The 17853-nt window shown below is 39.3% G+C and overlaps 1 protein-coding gene across 1 annotated transcript; it reads right to left on the reverse strand.

The window, feature by feature from the left end:
* Positions 1–13771: 13771 nt before the first annotated feature.
* On the reverse strand, positions 13772–17136 carry barx1 (BARX homeobox 1). The gene is made up of 4 exons (XM_086294151.1): positions 16464–17136; positions 15129–15408; positions 14580–14664; positions 13772–14308 (listed from the first exon to the last, which is right to left on the reverse strand). Exons 1-4 carry the CDS (start codon positions 16663–16665, stop codon positions 14144–14146), a joined length of 732 nt encoding a protein of 243 aa, XP_086150277.1. The 5' UTR covers positions 16666–17136; the 3' UTR covers positions 13772–14143.
* Between the last annotated feature and the right edge of the window lie 717 nt (positions 17137–17853).

Raw genomic sequence — 17853 nt, forward strand, 5'->3', positions numbered from 1 at the left:
TGTGAGTTAAAGGCCAGTACTAATGAGCAGAGCTGCTCTGCGCTCTTGGATTAAGGTCTTTATAAAGTAAATCCCCGTCAGATAAAGGCACAGTGTTTATAAGGGACCATTAATATTTTGATCAGTATGTTTAAGAGAACCAGCTCCTTAATGCACACCCTGCCTGGGTTTAATAGGATGCGCTGGCATATCGGACTTTGCCCCCCACTGTGTTAACAGGTCATGAATCTTTTGCAAGTTTAAGCACCGTATCATTTTAATCTATTTTTTTCCCTTTACAGACATGTCAGTGTAAGACTTCAAGGTGAAGGTGGTGAGGCAGCAGGGACAAACAATAAAATAGTCTCAATGTTAACCTGTGTTGCAGGCTGCCTTAAAGCTATTCAAACAATTTTCATCCTCAGTCAACCAGAAGCAGGAAGTTTCTTCAGGAGTCACCCTGGAGCTAGAACCGCTCGAACTATTCATGGCTGGTTTCTATTTAAAATATTTAAAAAGGTCTAAATGTAGATCAAAACCAATAAAAAGGTTTTATTGCCACCATAAACTGCTTGAGCACAGTGGATTAAATGATAATTCCAATTTATTACATCTTGTGTTTATAATTTGAATTGGTCATTCAATGGTTAGGACCTGTAAATGTGTTCACAAAAAATCAACACGAGCAGAGACATCAGTTCAGCCCGTTTTCAAAATGAAGTTTGAAGAAGAAAAAATGTTGCTAGTCTCATAATTTCACATGAAAACTGAACAGCTGTAACATCTGTGACAACTGTAAACTGTGATGTATGTTTTGGATAGTAATATTAACAATAAGAGTTGGTATGTTGTGACCAGAATATTGATTCAAGCTGAACTTGCTACATGTATTACTCCTGAAAAAGTGCCGTTTGTTATCCAAATGTTTTATTTCTGTTTACCGAAATTTTGTGGTAGTTAATTGCGCTGAACTACAAGTCGCTTACAGGTCAAATATTATATTATAATACTACTATTATGGTTATTGTGGTCATCTGAAAATTCAACATTAGTCTTCCCAGTCTTGCAGTGTAATCTTTTTTGAGAGTTGCATATTTGAACAAGAGGTTGCTAAGTTATCTACAAATACTAGCACGCTTGTTTAGCAAGCTGTCACATTGATTATGTGGGGGTGGGAGGGGTGGGGAGCTCCCAATTATGTGACATGAGCTACAATAAAGAGCCAGTGAAGGGGGTAACCATCCATAAAGAAAAAAATTTTTTTTTTGTATTTGTCTGTAAATATTCTTTTGGGTATTTCAACATAAAAGCCTGTGGAGACTGAGTCACTCTTGAGCACAGCCACAGTGGGGCATTAGAACAACTGTAGGTTTTTGGAAGTTGCTGCTTGGAAAGGAGTTGTGGGTCCAAATAAGTCTACTAGCCTGTAATGTATCTACTGTATATTATTTACATGAGCATATCCCATTAGTAGGAAAATGAACAAGCTTCAGCCTTCTAATGATTAGAAAACCAGAGAAGCGAGTGAGTGCAACCATGACTCCAAACCAACATGTTACCAGCTGTCTCAGCTGTTACTATCACTGTTATATTTCTTGTATAACAGGGTTATTGAGCTAAATTCATTCATAAAAAAAAACAAAACATGACCAATGCAAACATATCTACAATATGTGCAGCTGGTTAGACTGCACCACAAAATACTTGGTCATGATGGTTTCACTGGTTACCACAGAGTTAGAACAGGGAATAACTAGACTGCAATAAATACAATAAACCAGCACAGGCTGAAGGAAAAACAAACAGGTATTATAGTGCAACGTTTTACCGACCCTCCATCTACCCCAACCTCCTCCTTTGTTGTTGTGCTACATCACACTATTCTCCTTTATCCTTTCAACAAAAAGACAAGGCTTGTAATTACTGAGGTCATTAAAGGGCTTTTTAATATGAACATAAACAGATGTCATTTTGGAGGGTAGTCGTCTCAAATTAGAAGCACTGATGAACAGATCATAAAGCCATGACTGGAGATTAGATCCATCACTTATATTCAAGTCGTATCTAACATGTTTTCCATACAGCTCTTCTACATCTATGTTAAGGAATCTCTTTCACGTATCTCGCCACTAGTCACGGCTATACAATGCTGATTATAACTGTCACTTCTCGTTACTGTCTCCAAGGCCATCATTGAATTACTTACAGTTCCTGCGCCAGGAGTTTCTGATTGTTTTCTCTGAAATCCAAAAAAGGCCTGCAAGGAAACTTCCCCACTGATTCCAGAGCCATGTGAGGCACATCTGGAAGATTACTATGGTTGTGTCTTCCAGTCGACAACCACCCAAGCCCCTCTGCTATTTTAATCTGTGCTGAATATTCCAACAGGCTGCAATCAAACCAAATAAAAGAGGATTGGACACAGAACAGAAGGCTGTAAAATTAAAAACAATTGCCGGATATTGGAGAATAAGATTGTTTTGTGCATGTTTTTTTCAACTTCTTGTAGAGCTGTGGAATCCATTTAATGTTCAGAAACCAGTTGTTGTGACATGTTGTAATGCTGCAGCCTGAAAGCCTTAAAAATAAATCTTGATTGTGACCAATGCCAGATCTGCATTTTCTTCCTTATATCTTTGACATTAGTTTACAGAATTACTCATAATTGCAATAATATGATGCAGCTGCAGTCAAGCTGTCACAGTACTATAAATTATGAAAACATTTCTTGCACTTATAATAGGTGTAAAGGGAGTAATTTGTTCATTCACAGACATGTTTGCACCCATGTATAAATCATCACTGTCTTCCCTGTCAGAAAGGAAAAACATGTTTCATGTTGATTTTACTGTTAAAGCCTTTCAGAGGACTTTTCTCTGAATGTTGAGCCATTTTGGTCCAAATAAGATGTAACCCGAGTTGACAAAAGTCGTATATCAGCTTTAATCTGTGTTGTTATTAGTGTTGCCTTTAGTTATTCTTAGCATGCATTCAAAACAAAAAGCTTAAGGAGCAGTAACCAGTGGTTCTCCAAGGTTTATCAGATTTTATTTTGTCACTGTGGGTTTCAGACTCAGGACCAGCATTTCTGCTTTTAAAGTCAAAACAATACTTTTCCAAAGACACACATTAATATACTGTATAATATTTCATTGCAGTTATTTAAAGCTCTTGGCAGCAAAGAAACTTTTGCGACAGAAGGCACAATAAGGAGTTCCTGATCATAATGTAGGATTTGATTTACTGTAAATGACTAAAAGCAATAAGAAAAAAACATGAATTCTTTCTTACTGCTGAAGTTAATGTTGGTTGGATAAGCAACTTCAATTTTAATATAATTGTTGTACACGTTCTTGTTGTTGTTGCTTTTATGTTGCGAGGAAATTATATCAGCAAAATCATGAAAAACAGCTTTTAAACTTCCCAAAGAAACAAAATCACCTCATGAGTTGTCAACAGCTCTCAGATTTCCATTTTATGTCATTTTTCCTCTTTATTCAATGTAAATAAACAAATAAATAAATGTCCCTATTATTATAAAAATGGAAATGTTTACATACACGTGGTTGCTGTTAAATGTAGTAAATGTAGTATCTAAAGATAGATAGATAGATAGATAGATAGATAGATAGATAGATAGATAGATATTTAATAACTATCACTTTTTTTACTTTTTATCATGCTGGGCAAAGGCTTACTATTCCCATTAGTCCATCCTCACTTCCTGCTTTGCTCCAATCATAATTAATGCAGGTGTTAAGCAGGTGAATTTGAATCATTTGTCTGGTCTGTAAGTGAAGCAGGTCTGTAACGTTACTTATAAACCAATGTGTTTTGAATACATATAATAACTGCATAAAGGCGATTATATATTTAAAACAGTTGTGATGACTTTACAAAGTCTGTTGAACTTTGTAAAGTTATTTTAGACAAAATATGTTTCCTGTAAATGTAAAGTTGAGAATCCAATATGTTGACAGTTTTGGAGACAGTGTTGGACGCACACAGATGGATGGTTTTTACTCCACAAGAAAACAACCCATCAGAGAATGAAGTGCTCAGAGGAGCTTCTTCTTCAGACCCACCTGTTTGCACCGAGTACACGAACCTCGACTAAACTACTTAAGATAACAATATAACTCAAGATAATACTCTCTCAGCTAAACACATTGTGCTTAGCTTTGCCACCACTAGAGTTCTACTGAATGATAAGAATCAAAAGTCAAAAGCGCAGTAGCGTTAAAGGCTCTAATGTTTTCTCACAGTGTTTCTTTGCTATTCAAACTAAGTTTCCACTTCTTGGGTTTCATCTGTTTTCATAATCTGTATTACTTAAGTCACAGAGGACTTTTGCACGGCCGCTGCTTTTAGCCTGAGAAGAAATTCTTAAGACTATCAGCTTCATCTAAATGAAGCTCACCATATGAACACGCGACATATAATGAATTATAGAAAGCTTTAATGAGAAGTGAAGCTGTTTCCACACAGCCATGCTGTGATAATATGCTTGTAGTGAAGAATCTGTCCAAACAGCTCTTGGAAAGAAATGACAAACTTCCAGGGCATTTGTAATTTGTATACTTTATGGGGGAGAGGGCCTCAAAAGGAAAACAGTCCAACCTTTGAAACCATTAAACATTTAACTATTTATCATTTAATGAGTGCAGATATTTGAGGAAAAAGATAAAAGATGTGGTGATTGTGAAGGACAAACTTATTAGGAGGCTCAGCCCCTTCCGTTTCTGTAAGTCTTGAAGCTGTACCAAAGTTACATTGCTGCCCTGTCATGTCTTACTTTTGGAAAGTGGGATTGACTTTCAAGCTGGATTTTAAAAGGAAAGGGGGTTTTGTGCTGTAATTGCTATATAATGAGGGTTTCACTGACCTTCTGCCACAACATGTTTTTTTATTTACTCATCTCGCAAAAGGCATTGACTCCATTAAACAGATGGAAAATTCCTCCAGCTCCTGCAGGAATTTGATTTCTCCCAACAGCTGTCTTGCTTTATACAAGCATGAAGTCAGGGAATCGTCCATCTCAAATCAATCACGCCGGCTGACGTTTCCTACAAACTGTGCTCGCAGAGCTGAGAGCAGGAGGGGCAGCGTGGGCTGAGAACGGAGCATCGTCATGGCGGGTGAGACGGTGCGCTGATGTGGTCTTGTTTATGTCCTATAATGCCTCCTCGCCTTAGCTGCGTGGCTGAGCTGCGAGCTGAGCCACAGGAAATCACCTGACACCTGCAGGAGGAAGCTATACTTTAGCACCATTAGTTCTGAAATATACTGTGGGTGGTGGTGATGATATTACGCTTGGCTCTTTGTAAGCATATCTTCCAATCTGAACGGCCCTTTATCAACATAGCGTAGGTTTTGTTTTGTTTCCCAAGAAGAGCACAGATTTAAAGTCATGCATTAAATAACAGCCAGAATCTATTTATAGAATTTTGCCAATTAGTCCTTTGCTCCTTTTGTAATTACTACTAACCTAGTGGTAATGATGACAGGAGAAAATGTGAGTTATTAGTTATGGTAGGACCGACAAGTCAAAATGTGATTAAATGATCTTTGGACTATCAGCTGCAGTCGGGGTGTAAACGCTTTGACTTGTTTCAATGAGTTTTCTTGGATCTGAAATTGAACTGAACCAATTATTCCAATAAATTCAGTCACACACACAACACCATAAACACTGTTAGACGAGCATATGGTGATACTAACACAGCCACGATTAACTCATACCGGCCAGTAAGAGCTCTATAAAATGTTCCGCACTGTTGCTTACTTGCTTATTAGTTATATTATTACTTCTCATCCGCATTTTCTGATTGAGTGGAAGTAAAATAAATGATATTCCCAGAAAAATAATTTCCCCTCTGATGGATGTGGAAGCCAGAATGTTCCGAGTGGTCATTCTGAATTATGGGAACGTGACTCTGAAGTCTGGGTGCGCACAGAAAATAGCATTTATTTTTGCCTGCAGCCCTGAGTGAGTGCCTGTTCACTGCACGAGTCGAATAGTGGAGGGCGGAACACTGACGACTTTATTCCCCCGTCACTTTAAACTGCAAATGTTGCCCCACAGTTCTCTTCATGTACCCGCCTCAGAGTGTTGACAGTTCAGCTTCATAATGAATGGAGGTCTCTGAGCTATTTTGTACAGCTGAGAGTCTGTGAACGCACCATGTGTTAATGTGACTGCAGCTCGTTGCCAGGATAAGTGAGAACGGCGTAGGAAATAAATCATCAAATTATTATTATTATTATTTTTAATTTACAGTATATGTTTACACTGTGACGGCTGGACCAGTCATGTTACTAAGAGAAATGCAGGTAAATAATACCTTTCTGTGACATATGAGGACTCTAATTGTTGGAAAGCTAAGCCATCTTCTGTCATACTTACAGTTTCTTCACTTCTCAACATCCAACTAGTTACCAGCAGCCTGTCTAGCATTAGGCTTAAACTTTAAAAATAAAGTTTTGGACATTAATTTCGTCATCACAGTTTTTCTGTTACATTGATTTAAATTCTATAAAAGTAGGGGGAACATTGCAACCCTATTTGGGTTGCCAGTGACATTGGCTCAGAGGTTAATGGAGAGGAAAGTATAAAGCGATGTGACTTCTTACCTATTTCTAGTGGGATTAGCTCTGATTTCTCTTAAGTGAATTTAACATAAACGGTATTTACAAAAGGGTAATCCAGCTACGTGGGAATACTGTTTCTGACGCAGGATTTTTACAAGTTAAAAGGATATTTGGGTAAAACAGCCATGATCACAGGGTACAACGTTCATCACAGCACCGACCAAATATCACTATATAAGGTGGGAAACTTAACCATCAGAAACTAAGATAACATCATTTGGAGTCTTCTGACCATCCTTTTAGCTCGGTTTTGAGCTCCTGCTAAATGTTTTTTATAGGGTCAAGCAAACCAACAATTCTCCCATAAGTCAGCACAAGGAAGGAATAACTCTGTGGACAGAAGCAGGCTTGGGGTGGGCTGCCACCTGCCTCCACCCACTGGGATTAGAGGAAAACTTTGGCTGTCATTTGCAGTTGGACAGTCAACCTTTAGAGCGTTTCCACCAAAAATAGCTGCCTTGTGCTGCAGTAAATGAGGCTGATGAGAGAGGTGAGACTGATCCAAAGCAGTGAAGTTACGGGTCGAGGTGGAAAACTTGGGAAACAGACTAAATAACAATACACCTTAAGAATGGGACTTCAGGGTCTACTGAAAATGAAAAATAGCAGTGGACCAAATAATCAGATGTGTGTGCAGTGATGACAACAACAGCCGTCCTCAAACTAAGACATGAAAAAAAAGGAAAGAAAGAATTTGTTTCTAGTTATTCTACATTTCTTTACATTGTTCACTTCACTTACATCACTTACACAATCTCTTTCTCTGGGATTTTATGGCAGATGACAGGAGAGTTAGCACCACCACCAAGCACCAACATACAATGTGGACGGAAGAAAAAGGTTCTTCTTGCTGGAAGGAAACTTAGCTACGACTCGAAGGTAAGGTAGCGGTGTGTATCCTGATAGCAGACATAGCCTTCAACTCATGTCTGGAATCAGGGAAGCGGAAAAAGGGAAGGAGACTCATAGTGACATAGCAGGGAGAAGATTAAGAGTGAGAACAGTTATTTCAAAGCATTACAGAACGGCAGAATGAAGACATTCCTTTGCAGGGAAGAACCCGCACATGCTCAAATGAACCTACATCTATGCTACACATAGTTTATTAACCAAAACCTTCGAAAGCTTTCTAATCACTATTTCTGCTTTCCAGATAATCTTCGCAGATGGTTTGAAAATAATAATTAACCACTTGGTCAATTATTATGACTTATCATGTCACTGTTAGACAGAGAAGAGCGTATCATTTACTGTTGTTAAATCACTCTTGGGCCTGCTGGTGAGGACACCAAATTCTTCCCAGAAGGTTGTTTATTTTGACTTTACCACTATCTAACCAACAGGTTAAGAGGTAAAAACCTCTGTATCAACTGATGCTGTACTTCTGCAGTGCACGTCTAGATTCTCAACACAGAAAACTGAGAGGAAAAAAACAATTTCATTTGCTTCCACTGTGGTCGTGGTGTTATCTTACAAACTTTTTCAATTTGCCTTTTTTTATTTACTAATCATTTCCAAGTGTAATTTGAATGCTGGCTCGTTAACTGTCAGATCCTCTGGCGACCAACAGCAGCATGTTGTAATTACTTCATTTCATATTTAGAACATTATGCCTAATGACTATGAGAGTATCTGTAAAAAATGGCAGTCCTATCACAGAGTGGAGTCATGCTGGCTTCTTCACTGTTTACCATCCAAGCGGCCCCGCTCGCATTTCTATCAGTCCATATATTGACTGATACAACAACATATCTTGCCGTCAATATCAACATCTTTCAGTTAGATTTGTCTCAGCAGATGTAATGTGGAACAGGCATGTTGTCAGGGAGCGTCCAGTGAAAACAAAGAGAAGAATGGCAGAGCTAATGTGGAGCTGGGCCTGCACAGAGTTGGGTTTCAGGCTAATTGGGATCATACGCCGCATGTGCAGTTTTGGCACATACGTTAGATTAATCAGGGGCTCTTTAATCGTGGAGAATTTCTCCTGTGCGTGGTTGGGGCGGCTACTTCCCCCTACCCCCTCGGTCCAAGACCCCCAAGCCTGTGCTGCGTCTAAGCACGGACCTTTTGACTCCATAAACACCCGCTCGATAAAAATTGGGGTCAACCTCTCATTGCTTGCATCGGAGCGTTATCGTGCCACCACAAAGGGTCCCTTTAATGATTAAATTATATGGATGTTCCGAATTTGCAGATTCTTGGCAGCCGACTCTTCCTCCTGATTGTAATTTATGTCGGAAGTCATTGCTGTCCAACACTCGGCCCCCTCTCAAAGCCCAGGAGAGAGGAACGTGCACGTGGACGAGGCCTGCGTCGTCCAGCCCGCTCTGGGTCTTATCTGCACCGTGGAGCCGAGGCGACCTCACACATTCACCTTGCAGCATGTACAAATTAACAAATGCATTTCTAAAATGTGCTTGTGTTTTTCTTTCCTTTTTTTCTGGGACCTTTTTGCCAACCTCAGCTCTGCTGTTTAGGTTAACCTGTCATTAATCTGCATATGATTAGGCCCTGACATAAATTTGACATCCCGGGTAAGGACTGATTAGCCATTTGCTTTGGTGATGATGATGACTGTGGTGGCGGTGTGTGTGTGTGTGTGTGTCTGTGCGATGGCAGAGGGGGGATTGCAGATGTCCATGTCAGCTGTGGATCTTTGGGTGAAACTGAAAACTGAGACTACAATGTAAAGGAAAGGTGCCCTTTGGGAAAAAAAAACATCCCAGATGATTAGCAGGACTCCCGAGAATCTGGATTCCATCTCTTTCAAAGAAAAATGAATAAAGAGAGTTTATTAAGCCTTAGAGGCATCAACAGACTGAAACTAATACACTAACTAATAATATTAAGAACAAGCTTTCATAGTTACACTTGCACAGTTATTTCATCCATCCATAAATTCAGTATGTGGGTCTTTTTCGACGTAATGAGACTCCCATACTGCAATGCATCCATGAAGAAATGGGCTTGCCTATAATAATGGCACTTGGGTTACTGATTAATGTATCCTCTCATTAATAACACAAGGCCTTTGAAATGTAAAGCAATGGCAAGTTTATATTTGAAGGGAGGATTCAAAAAATTCCTCACTGTGAGAGTAAGAGCTCCACAGCGAACAAGTCTGCACTCTGTGAATAAAAGCCCTCACAATAAGTCTTCCTCCTCCCCGTCACCAGGCCAGCGGAGATTTGAAAAGTTTGACTTTCTTGCTCTACGTTGTCAAATCACTGAGTTATAGAGTAAATAAATGTGTCTGTAAACAGTGGCACCCTTCTAAAAATTCTCCACTGCAACTCCAGGAGGTGTGATGCTGCACACCGACGGCTGCACGTAGCGTCTGCGCCACGCTCCGTAAACTTACAGAAACAAAGGCAGGCTCGGAGGGGTGGCCACTGCGGAGGAGAGCCTTAAGTGTAATGTGTGTTGATATGAGCTCTGGGGATTCTGGAACTGCTAAACATGTTCGTGTTTTTTATCTTAACTGGGAGATTCAGACCTTTAATTTTCACATTGACGACAGGGTGTAAGACACATTTCCTTTGAAGTAAACGAGCTCGACTTTTGGGCTTTGTTCTTCTGTTTACAGCAATTTCTACACACACACACACACACACACACACACACACACACACACACACGAGCACTGGTGTTTGCAACATTATGATCCAGCTGCTTATTGATCCCACGCTCTTCCAAGGGCAACATTTCAAGGTCATCAGGCCCAGAGAGTTTTTGTGGAAGTTGGCTTAAAAACAGGAGCAGGCATATAAAAATAGGTCAAATTGCAAACTTGACCTATTTTTATACATTTTTATAAATATTTGTATAAATGTTTATAAATTGACCTTTTATTCTGGTTGTTTGAACTGCTTTTGTTGTCGTTGCTTTTTGTTTTTTAACAAACTGTTTGATCAAGTTGCAGTTTTGCGTATGCTTTCTGATGCAAGCCATACTTTTAGACAGTGGTTTAAACTGTCCAAGTGGGGGCTGATGAGTTGTGATTGGCTGATTTTGATCTGTATTTGTATTGAAAAAACATTTTTTTTCAAATGGTGTCAGTGTCTCTCTAATATACCTGTTATATATATTTTTAAAAATATAAGCATATATATGTTGCTACAGTACATTGTGTGTTGTCTTTGTTTAATGAGTTTCCAAAGAAGGAAAAGTGTTGCACTTCCAGGCGCACTGACACTGCTTCATCATGACAGTAATTTATCTCACTGCATTTGATTCTTGACAAATGTCTTAAACTCAAGACTGGAGAACAAACAGATGTGCATCTAATCTAATGAAATCTAATGAAATAAAACACTTATCCAGCATAAAATATTATTGTGCTGTGGAGTCACTTGTTAGGCACCAGTAAAACCTGCAGCTGTATCTATTTTGTTCATTTACACACTCAATTGGCCGTTTTATAGCGTAATGAAAAGCATGAATATAAGCGTAATAAATTCAGCTAAAGTGTGAGCTGTTGTCAAATAAAATTCATGCCATCTATTATTTTTAATGTTATTTTAGACCTCTTTTAGTGCGCACGGTATCATTTGCTTTTACCATAAAAATAAATGCTACCATTCATGCTCCAATGATAAGCCACATCGACAAATATTTCTTCTACTTCTTTGTTTTAAAGTTTTGAATAGAATTGAAAAACAGACTCCTTATAAACGTACACTTTCACTATCTGTGGTCTCAGATTTGTCCCTCTGGCAAAAGATGTGAGACCCAGAATATGTGAAATACTAAAAGTTTTAAAAGTCATTTTCCAGCATTTTCAGTGTAAAACCATTCAAGAGTGTGTGTGCGTTTCATGTCTGTAATGTATGTTTATATAAAGTGCTAAAAGTCTATTCTTCTATTTAAGTCATTAACTACTGTTTTGTGATAATTACATGGGAAGTTGTTAAGCAAATTAAAATGAGGTGTATTAAAAAAAAGATATTGTAGCTGCAATGGCCTCTGAAGAAACCACACATTTTATCCTGTTTAATGGTATTGTTTAAATAACTAGGCCTGGAGTATTCCTGCTGCATACTAATAGAATTATGAGTCTGAGTCTAAACAGTGCTGGATTTTCCAAGGATAAATGTGAGCTTCCCTGTGAGATACTATTAGAATATTTCCAGAAAATAAAAATATGATATACCCTAACAGCGTTATCATAACACACGCAAAAACAGATCAAATAAAGTACCCTTTCATCCACGCTGTCAGGCAATGAATAGGATTTTTTAAAAATCCATTTAATAACATCAGAGCAAACAGTGTTGTGTATTTTTTCATTCCAAAGTAGATTATTTAATATCCACTGTTTATGGTGCAAAAGAAGTTACAATTATTTATGCAGATATATAGATATGGATATAGATACAAAGATATAAGCTTACTGTAGGATTTATTCAGTAGGATTTATATATTTAACTCGTAATGTTTGTTATTTCTATTTGCTTAGCTATTTCAGCTAGGCCACATTTCTACCACTCTTCTTTGTTTCTTTATCCATTACTTTTACCTGTTCATCTACTACATTTAGCTGTTTCCTACAGCTGTTATTTTACACTGATTACTTTTAGCTAACCACCCAGCTAATAGTATTACTTAAATGTGCCTGTTGTGCTGTTTTCCACATTCGCTTTGTCTTTTTTCTATTTAGGAAACCTTTGAACTATAACTTTGAGTCAAAAAATTGAACCTGATTTATTATTAATAATAATATGAAAATACTGTTTTTTATACTCATGTAGCATTTGTATTTAGAGGCAGTGAAGCTTTGAGACGCCACAGTTCTAATGATGAGAGTGATGAGAGAGCCCGCGTTTGTGATGATGCACCGACGCCTGAGAGTGTTTAATGCGAGGAGCCCGACGAATTTCCGGCGGAATTCTCAATTCCAACTCAGCATTTATTTTTATTAAAGACGCAATTCAGCGTTTGTTTTTCTCAAGTTGATCAGCTGAAAAAGCTAGAAATGCATAGAAATGTATGGCTTTAATGAACATTTAATTTAATTTAATGAACATTTAGAAAATACGGGATTAGGCCCCCGACGTGACAGCAACACAACAAAGAAGAAAAGAAGAAAAACGTATTCGAAATAGTTCGCCGATCAGCTACGCGTTAAAGTAATAATGTGTTCAGCAGGATAGCTTTTTAATGAAAGCTATCCTCATCTATCTATATATATATCTATATATATCTATATATCTATATAGATATATATATATATATATATATATATATATATATATATATATATATATATATATATATATATATATATATATATATATATAGATATAGATATATATATATCTAGATATATATATATATATATATATATATATATAGATATAGATATATATATATCTAGATATATATATAGATATATATATATATAGATATATATATATATATATATATGAGGTCTGCGAGTAAAGAGAGTAACAGAAGACATATTCCGGCATTTTTATTTGATGTATTTACTTTTTACTAGTAAACCTTTATCTGTTCACTGTTATCGTTCAGCTTTGGTTTACTGAGATCAGAATTTCGTTTTATTGCCACAGAGGCGTTAAGGGAAAACTGTCTTTAATAACATGCTAAAGAAATAATCTTCTCACCTCATGTTTTCATTATTATTATAATAATTATTATTATTATTATTATTATTATTATTATTATTGTTATTATTATTTCGCAGTGGTTCTTCCTGTGCAGTCCAGATCTGTCAAGTTATTACCTTTTATATATTCTGATTAACATGTTCACGATAAATTCAAGCTAACGATACTGTAACATATTCTCCTGCATTCGCATTCACCTAAATGGCCCTGATATGTGAAAGGAGACCTATTTTGTATTCTCACCCCCCAAAAACTCCTCATTAAATAAATCCATATTTTTATTTCGATTAAGAAAGAGAAGCCCCAATGCTGCTACATGGAATCATGACATTACCACAGCAGGACACGCAGGTCAACAGCAACTAGTCCTAAACCTGAGCGCCTTTACGCCCCCGTGTCTCTGTTGTCTGGAGCCTGGTGAATCGCTGCGAACTTGTCTGAATGTGCAGATATGTATCCATGTTAGGCGCGTGTGAACAGGGCCGCGCGGGACCGGTGACGACACGCTTATCTTTAACCATGCCCCCTTTGCAATAAACGGAGAAGAGCCTTAGTGAAAATATATTTAATAATTAATCAAATGCAAAGTTACACAAAGGGAATGCAGGACAGATAAGTGAGAGCTGATCCTTAGAATATAAAGAGTTAGACCTACTGCAAATATTTGAGTCCCCTCCTCAACAGCAGCATCACGAGGGAATGCCACAAAAACGCCGGGCTGCTGGAGGATGTCGCCTCGTGCACGTTAGGTTTCTGTAGGGCTTTTTTTTCTTTTTCTTTTTTTCTTTTCTTTTTTTGCACCAGGTGGCCGTACGGTCCAGCAAAAAATCCCCCTTTTTTCAGGCACTCTGAGCGTCCCACAGGTTCATAGATAAAGAGGCTGGTCATTCCTCCTGAGCGTTCTCTAAGTGGGAGCTGGAGCCATCGGGCCGGTCAGCCTCTGCGGTGGATCGCTCCTGCTCAGAGAGCTGCTCGCTGCTGGGGATGGAGTTCTTCTTAGGGCGACCTTTGGGCTTGGTCGGGGACTCCAGGCCGCCGCCCTGCAGCACCTGCGGGAGAAACTCGGTTTTAGCCTCAGAGTACAGACGGTGACTCATACATGCGATTTGGCGTCCTTAACAAAGTTGCACACCAACATATTCAATGCAGGACACCCCCCCCCCCCCCCCCCCCAAAAAAAATATATAATACTGCTGAATTTATTCCGCTGAACTGCATTTCCCATCAGGATAAGTTGAAAGAATGGAAAGCAGAAGCATCTCTTTACTTTTGCGTTGAGCTTGCATGTTAAACAGACTGTATTAAGTCCAGCCAACTTACAATTTTCTTCCATTTCATCCTCCTGTTCTGGTACCATGTTTTCACTTGGAGCTGACTCAGACCGAGAGACTCTGCGAGATCTATTCTGTAAGACACAAAATCAAACATATCATTAGAAGAAGAAGAAAGCAGTGTGGACCACACTTCCAAAGACCTCATCAAGTCACCAGGATAATAATGAGGTTTTATTGCTACCTGTTGCAGCTTGTAATAGCCTCATTTCGCTTTAGCTTTCTAAAGGTGGAACGACCCAGATCAAATGGAAGCTCTCACCACCGGCCACCGTGAAAGCGCTCAGGTGTGGTTTGAGCAGCCAGGTTAACGCAGCAGTTTTAGATTAAAAGCTGGACGAGGTTCGTTCGTTTAAACACACACTCAGTGTTTCAATGCAAATAGGAAACAGATAATAAAGACATGAATTAGTGATGTGAGAGAAGTTTTGCAGTGCTGTGAAGCAGTCTGCAGGTTACAGGCTGGAATAAATCCTACAGTAAGTCCCGGGAAAGCAGCTGTCTTTATCGCCATTATCCTCGGCGGTTTCCTGCGCACCTGTCGGGTGTAGAAAGGTACTTCTGCTTCTCGAATCGTTTCTCCAGGCCCATCAGCTGCAGCTCGGTGAACACGGTGCGGCTGCGGCGGCCCTTCTTGGTCTTGCTGCCTGCGTCGGCTCCGTGCTCCAGCTTCCCGCGGAGGTGGAGGTCCAGCGGCAGGTGGTGGGACGCTGCGCCTACCTGAAGGCCCGGGGCCGCGGACAGGAGCGGGGAGCCCAGCGAGCAGGACAGCGGTGACATGGGGAACTTTAGGAGGCTCGTCTGGTCGGCTTTAAGCACTGTGAACATGGCCGGGAAAGGAAACAACATATTACCCACGGCAATGAGGAGCAGATTTCAAAACGAGTTGGTTTTATTTACTCGATGTTTTCGAGGAGTGGGGACCCAAGGGGGGAACAACGGCGTAAACTACAAGTGGACCTTTAAAATCGATTCCCTGATCGTTTAAGGTGGGCAGCTCTCGGAGGCTAAATGAGTTCCCCGCAAACGAAAAGTCGTTTTAATATCGTGTGTTTTCTGCAGAGGACGCATGTGACAGCACGCACACGCTGGAGCAGATTTCAAAGCGCTGCTGCCACACGGACAGAAAAGCATGAATGACGTAGATACGATTAAGTTCTACTTATTTCTGATACCAAACATTATAAGCGTGGAAGGTTAGAATAAGGCGTCAGTATTATTGTGTTATTGTCGTTAGACATGTTTTCAAAGGTTAAAGGTCACATGATGTGAACATTAAACGAAACAAAGCACAGCTTCAAGCTTTAAAATTGGAGTAGCTACTGTGAATATTAAAGAGGCCTGAAATTATTATTAATAATCGGGAAAGGAAATTAGTCTTTCTCGTTCTGTGACTCGAATTGGAAAAAAGGCAAATGCAGTTCTACCCTAAACTACTACTACTACTATTATTATTATTATTATTATTATTATTTCTAGATATTGATCCATCATATTTAGATACCGTCACCGAGCGCTCATCAAAAGAAGAGCTAAGATTAACATGAATCTCATCGGTGATCCACGCTTTAACTCATTTAAGCTTCTAATATGTTTTTGTTTCTTATGTTATATTCTGTTTCTTAATCAGATAAAACCCATTATTTAAAAACTTTACAGTAATTCATTTTCATAATGCGCCTGCCTTTTTCTTGTTTACAGTGTTACTTAAAAACAGCGATAAGAAAGGAAACATTTCCCCCATGCCTACATTTGTAATTAAATGTGAAATCCCCTTTGAATATTTCGCTATTGTATTAAATATTAATGCGTGTATTATCCCGGTGTGTTTTTTCCACACCGCTATGAAAGACTCATCCATCTTTTGCCTTACCCAGTTGGTTATGGAAAGGCCGCGCAGAGAGTAGAGCTTGTACTCCGAATTTAAGCAGCTCCCCGGCCGGAGCCGAAACTTTGTGCTCCGGGTGATCTGTGAGGATCTCCTCTATCATGAAACTCCTGTAGCGATGAGTTCTGTGGTCTGCATGAACATCCGGAGGATAGTAATGCGCCCCCATGTCCAAAGGATGCTGCATAATCTGGCTGTCGGTCACCGGAGCGCGTTTACCCGATTATCACTCCCTTTCAGTGGCCCAAGCCGGAACTCATATTCCCTCTGTTGCGCTGCTGTAGTCCGAAGATCAACGCTGTGGGCAAAGTTATCCTCAGATTTAGGATCAAGGCAAGTATTGAGTACAGGTTGCCGACTTTTTCTGTGCGCCTGCGGCTCCTGGTTTCTTTTTTTTCTCTTTTCTTTCTTTGTGTTTGTTTTTTCTTACGCTCTACTTCTGTCCAGATTTGATCCCATGTGGAGCAGAAATCTGGAACCGAAAGCAAAACTTTGACCCAAAACTCCCAAATCCTGCCGCGTTCATGCCCGGTCCCTGCGTGTGAAGCGCGGAGCTATTTGTCAGGAGCGGAGCTCGTCACCTTGGCAGTGAGTTGAGGAATAAGCTTCGGATTTTAAGAGTCTCGTCATAGCTCCACCTCTTCTCGGGGTTTGTGTGCTGTCTGCCTTTGCTGACCCAAAGTTACATGCAAAGCCACACTTGTCCTGCATGGATTTATGCAAAAGGGAAGAAAATAAGAACCTGAGAGGACGGGCCTGCAAGTGACTTTTATATGTTATTAAAGTCACGAGCCTGGAGACTTGGAGCAGTTAGTGTGATACTGCAAAATGGAACACAGGGAACAAATGTTTGATATGTGATGCTTTTTCAGAATGTGATATACTTTTTTATTCATAAGCAATCTGTTGTTGGTTATTACCCATATTAGGCCATTGCATTAAAATGCATTCATTTCGCCTGTAACGCTGTTGCCAATAAATAATCAATAAATGAAGCCCATCCCCTTTTCTCTACTGCTGTGTTCCTTTATATGGTGCAATGAATGTAAAAAAAAATATTACCGCAGATATGATTCAAAATCATTGCTGTCTCACCGCTGAGGTAGTTCCCTGCTTTAGGTGAAACATCTCAGGCATCTTCATTTTTCACTATTTTTTCTCTGAAATTGTGAAAACCCTCCCACAGGACAGCTTCAGCGGCTTTGAAAGCCGCTTGGTCGCACTGTGTTTTAATCTATAGAGCGGTAGACGTAAAGGACAGTGATTCACACAATATTTGTTTTAAGTTAAAGAGCAGTGGATAGTAGCTAATGGATTATACCACTGTGAGGTATAGGTAGGGGAGTTTTCCAAAAACGTAAACATGTGTTTTTAT

Source organism: Aulonocara sp. 'chitande type north' Nkhata Bay, linkage group LG5, assembly GCF_057382095.1.
Source record: "Aulonocara sp. 'chitande type north' Nkhata Bay isolate Kocher_YH1m ecotype deep benthic linkage group LG5, A_spYH_male_GT1.1, whole genome shotgun sequence".
Taxonomy (NCBI): domain Eukaryota; kingdom Metazoa; phylum Chordata; class Actinopteri; order Cichliformes; family Cichlidae; genus Aulonocara; species Aulonocara sp. 'chitande type north' Nkhata Bay.

Coding starts and splice junctions, on each gene's coding strand:
- barx1 (XM_086294151.1), bottom strand. CDS start 16,665: ATGCAGCATCCTTTGGACATGGGGGCGCATTACTATCCTCCGGATGTT. Junction 14,665..15,128: donor TACCTTTCTACACCCGACAG/GTGCGCAGGAAA, acceptor TGTGTCTTACAG/AATAGATCTCGCAGAGTCTC. Junction 14,309..14,579: donor GGATGAAATGGAAGAAAATT/GTAAGTTGGCTG, acceptor TTTCTCCCGCAG/GTGCTGCAGGGCGGCGGCCT.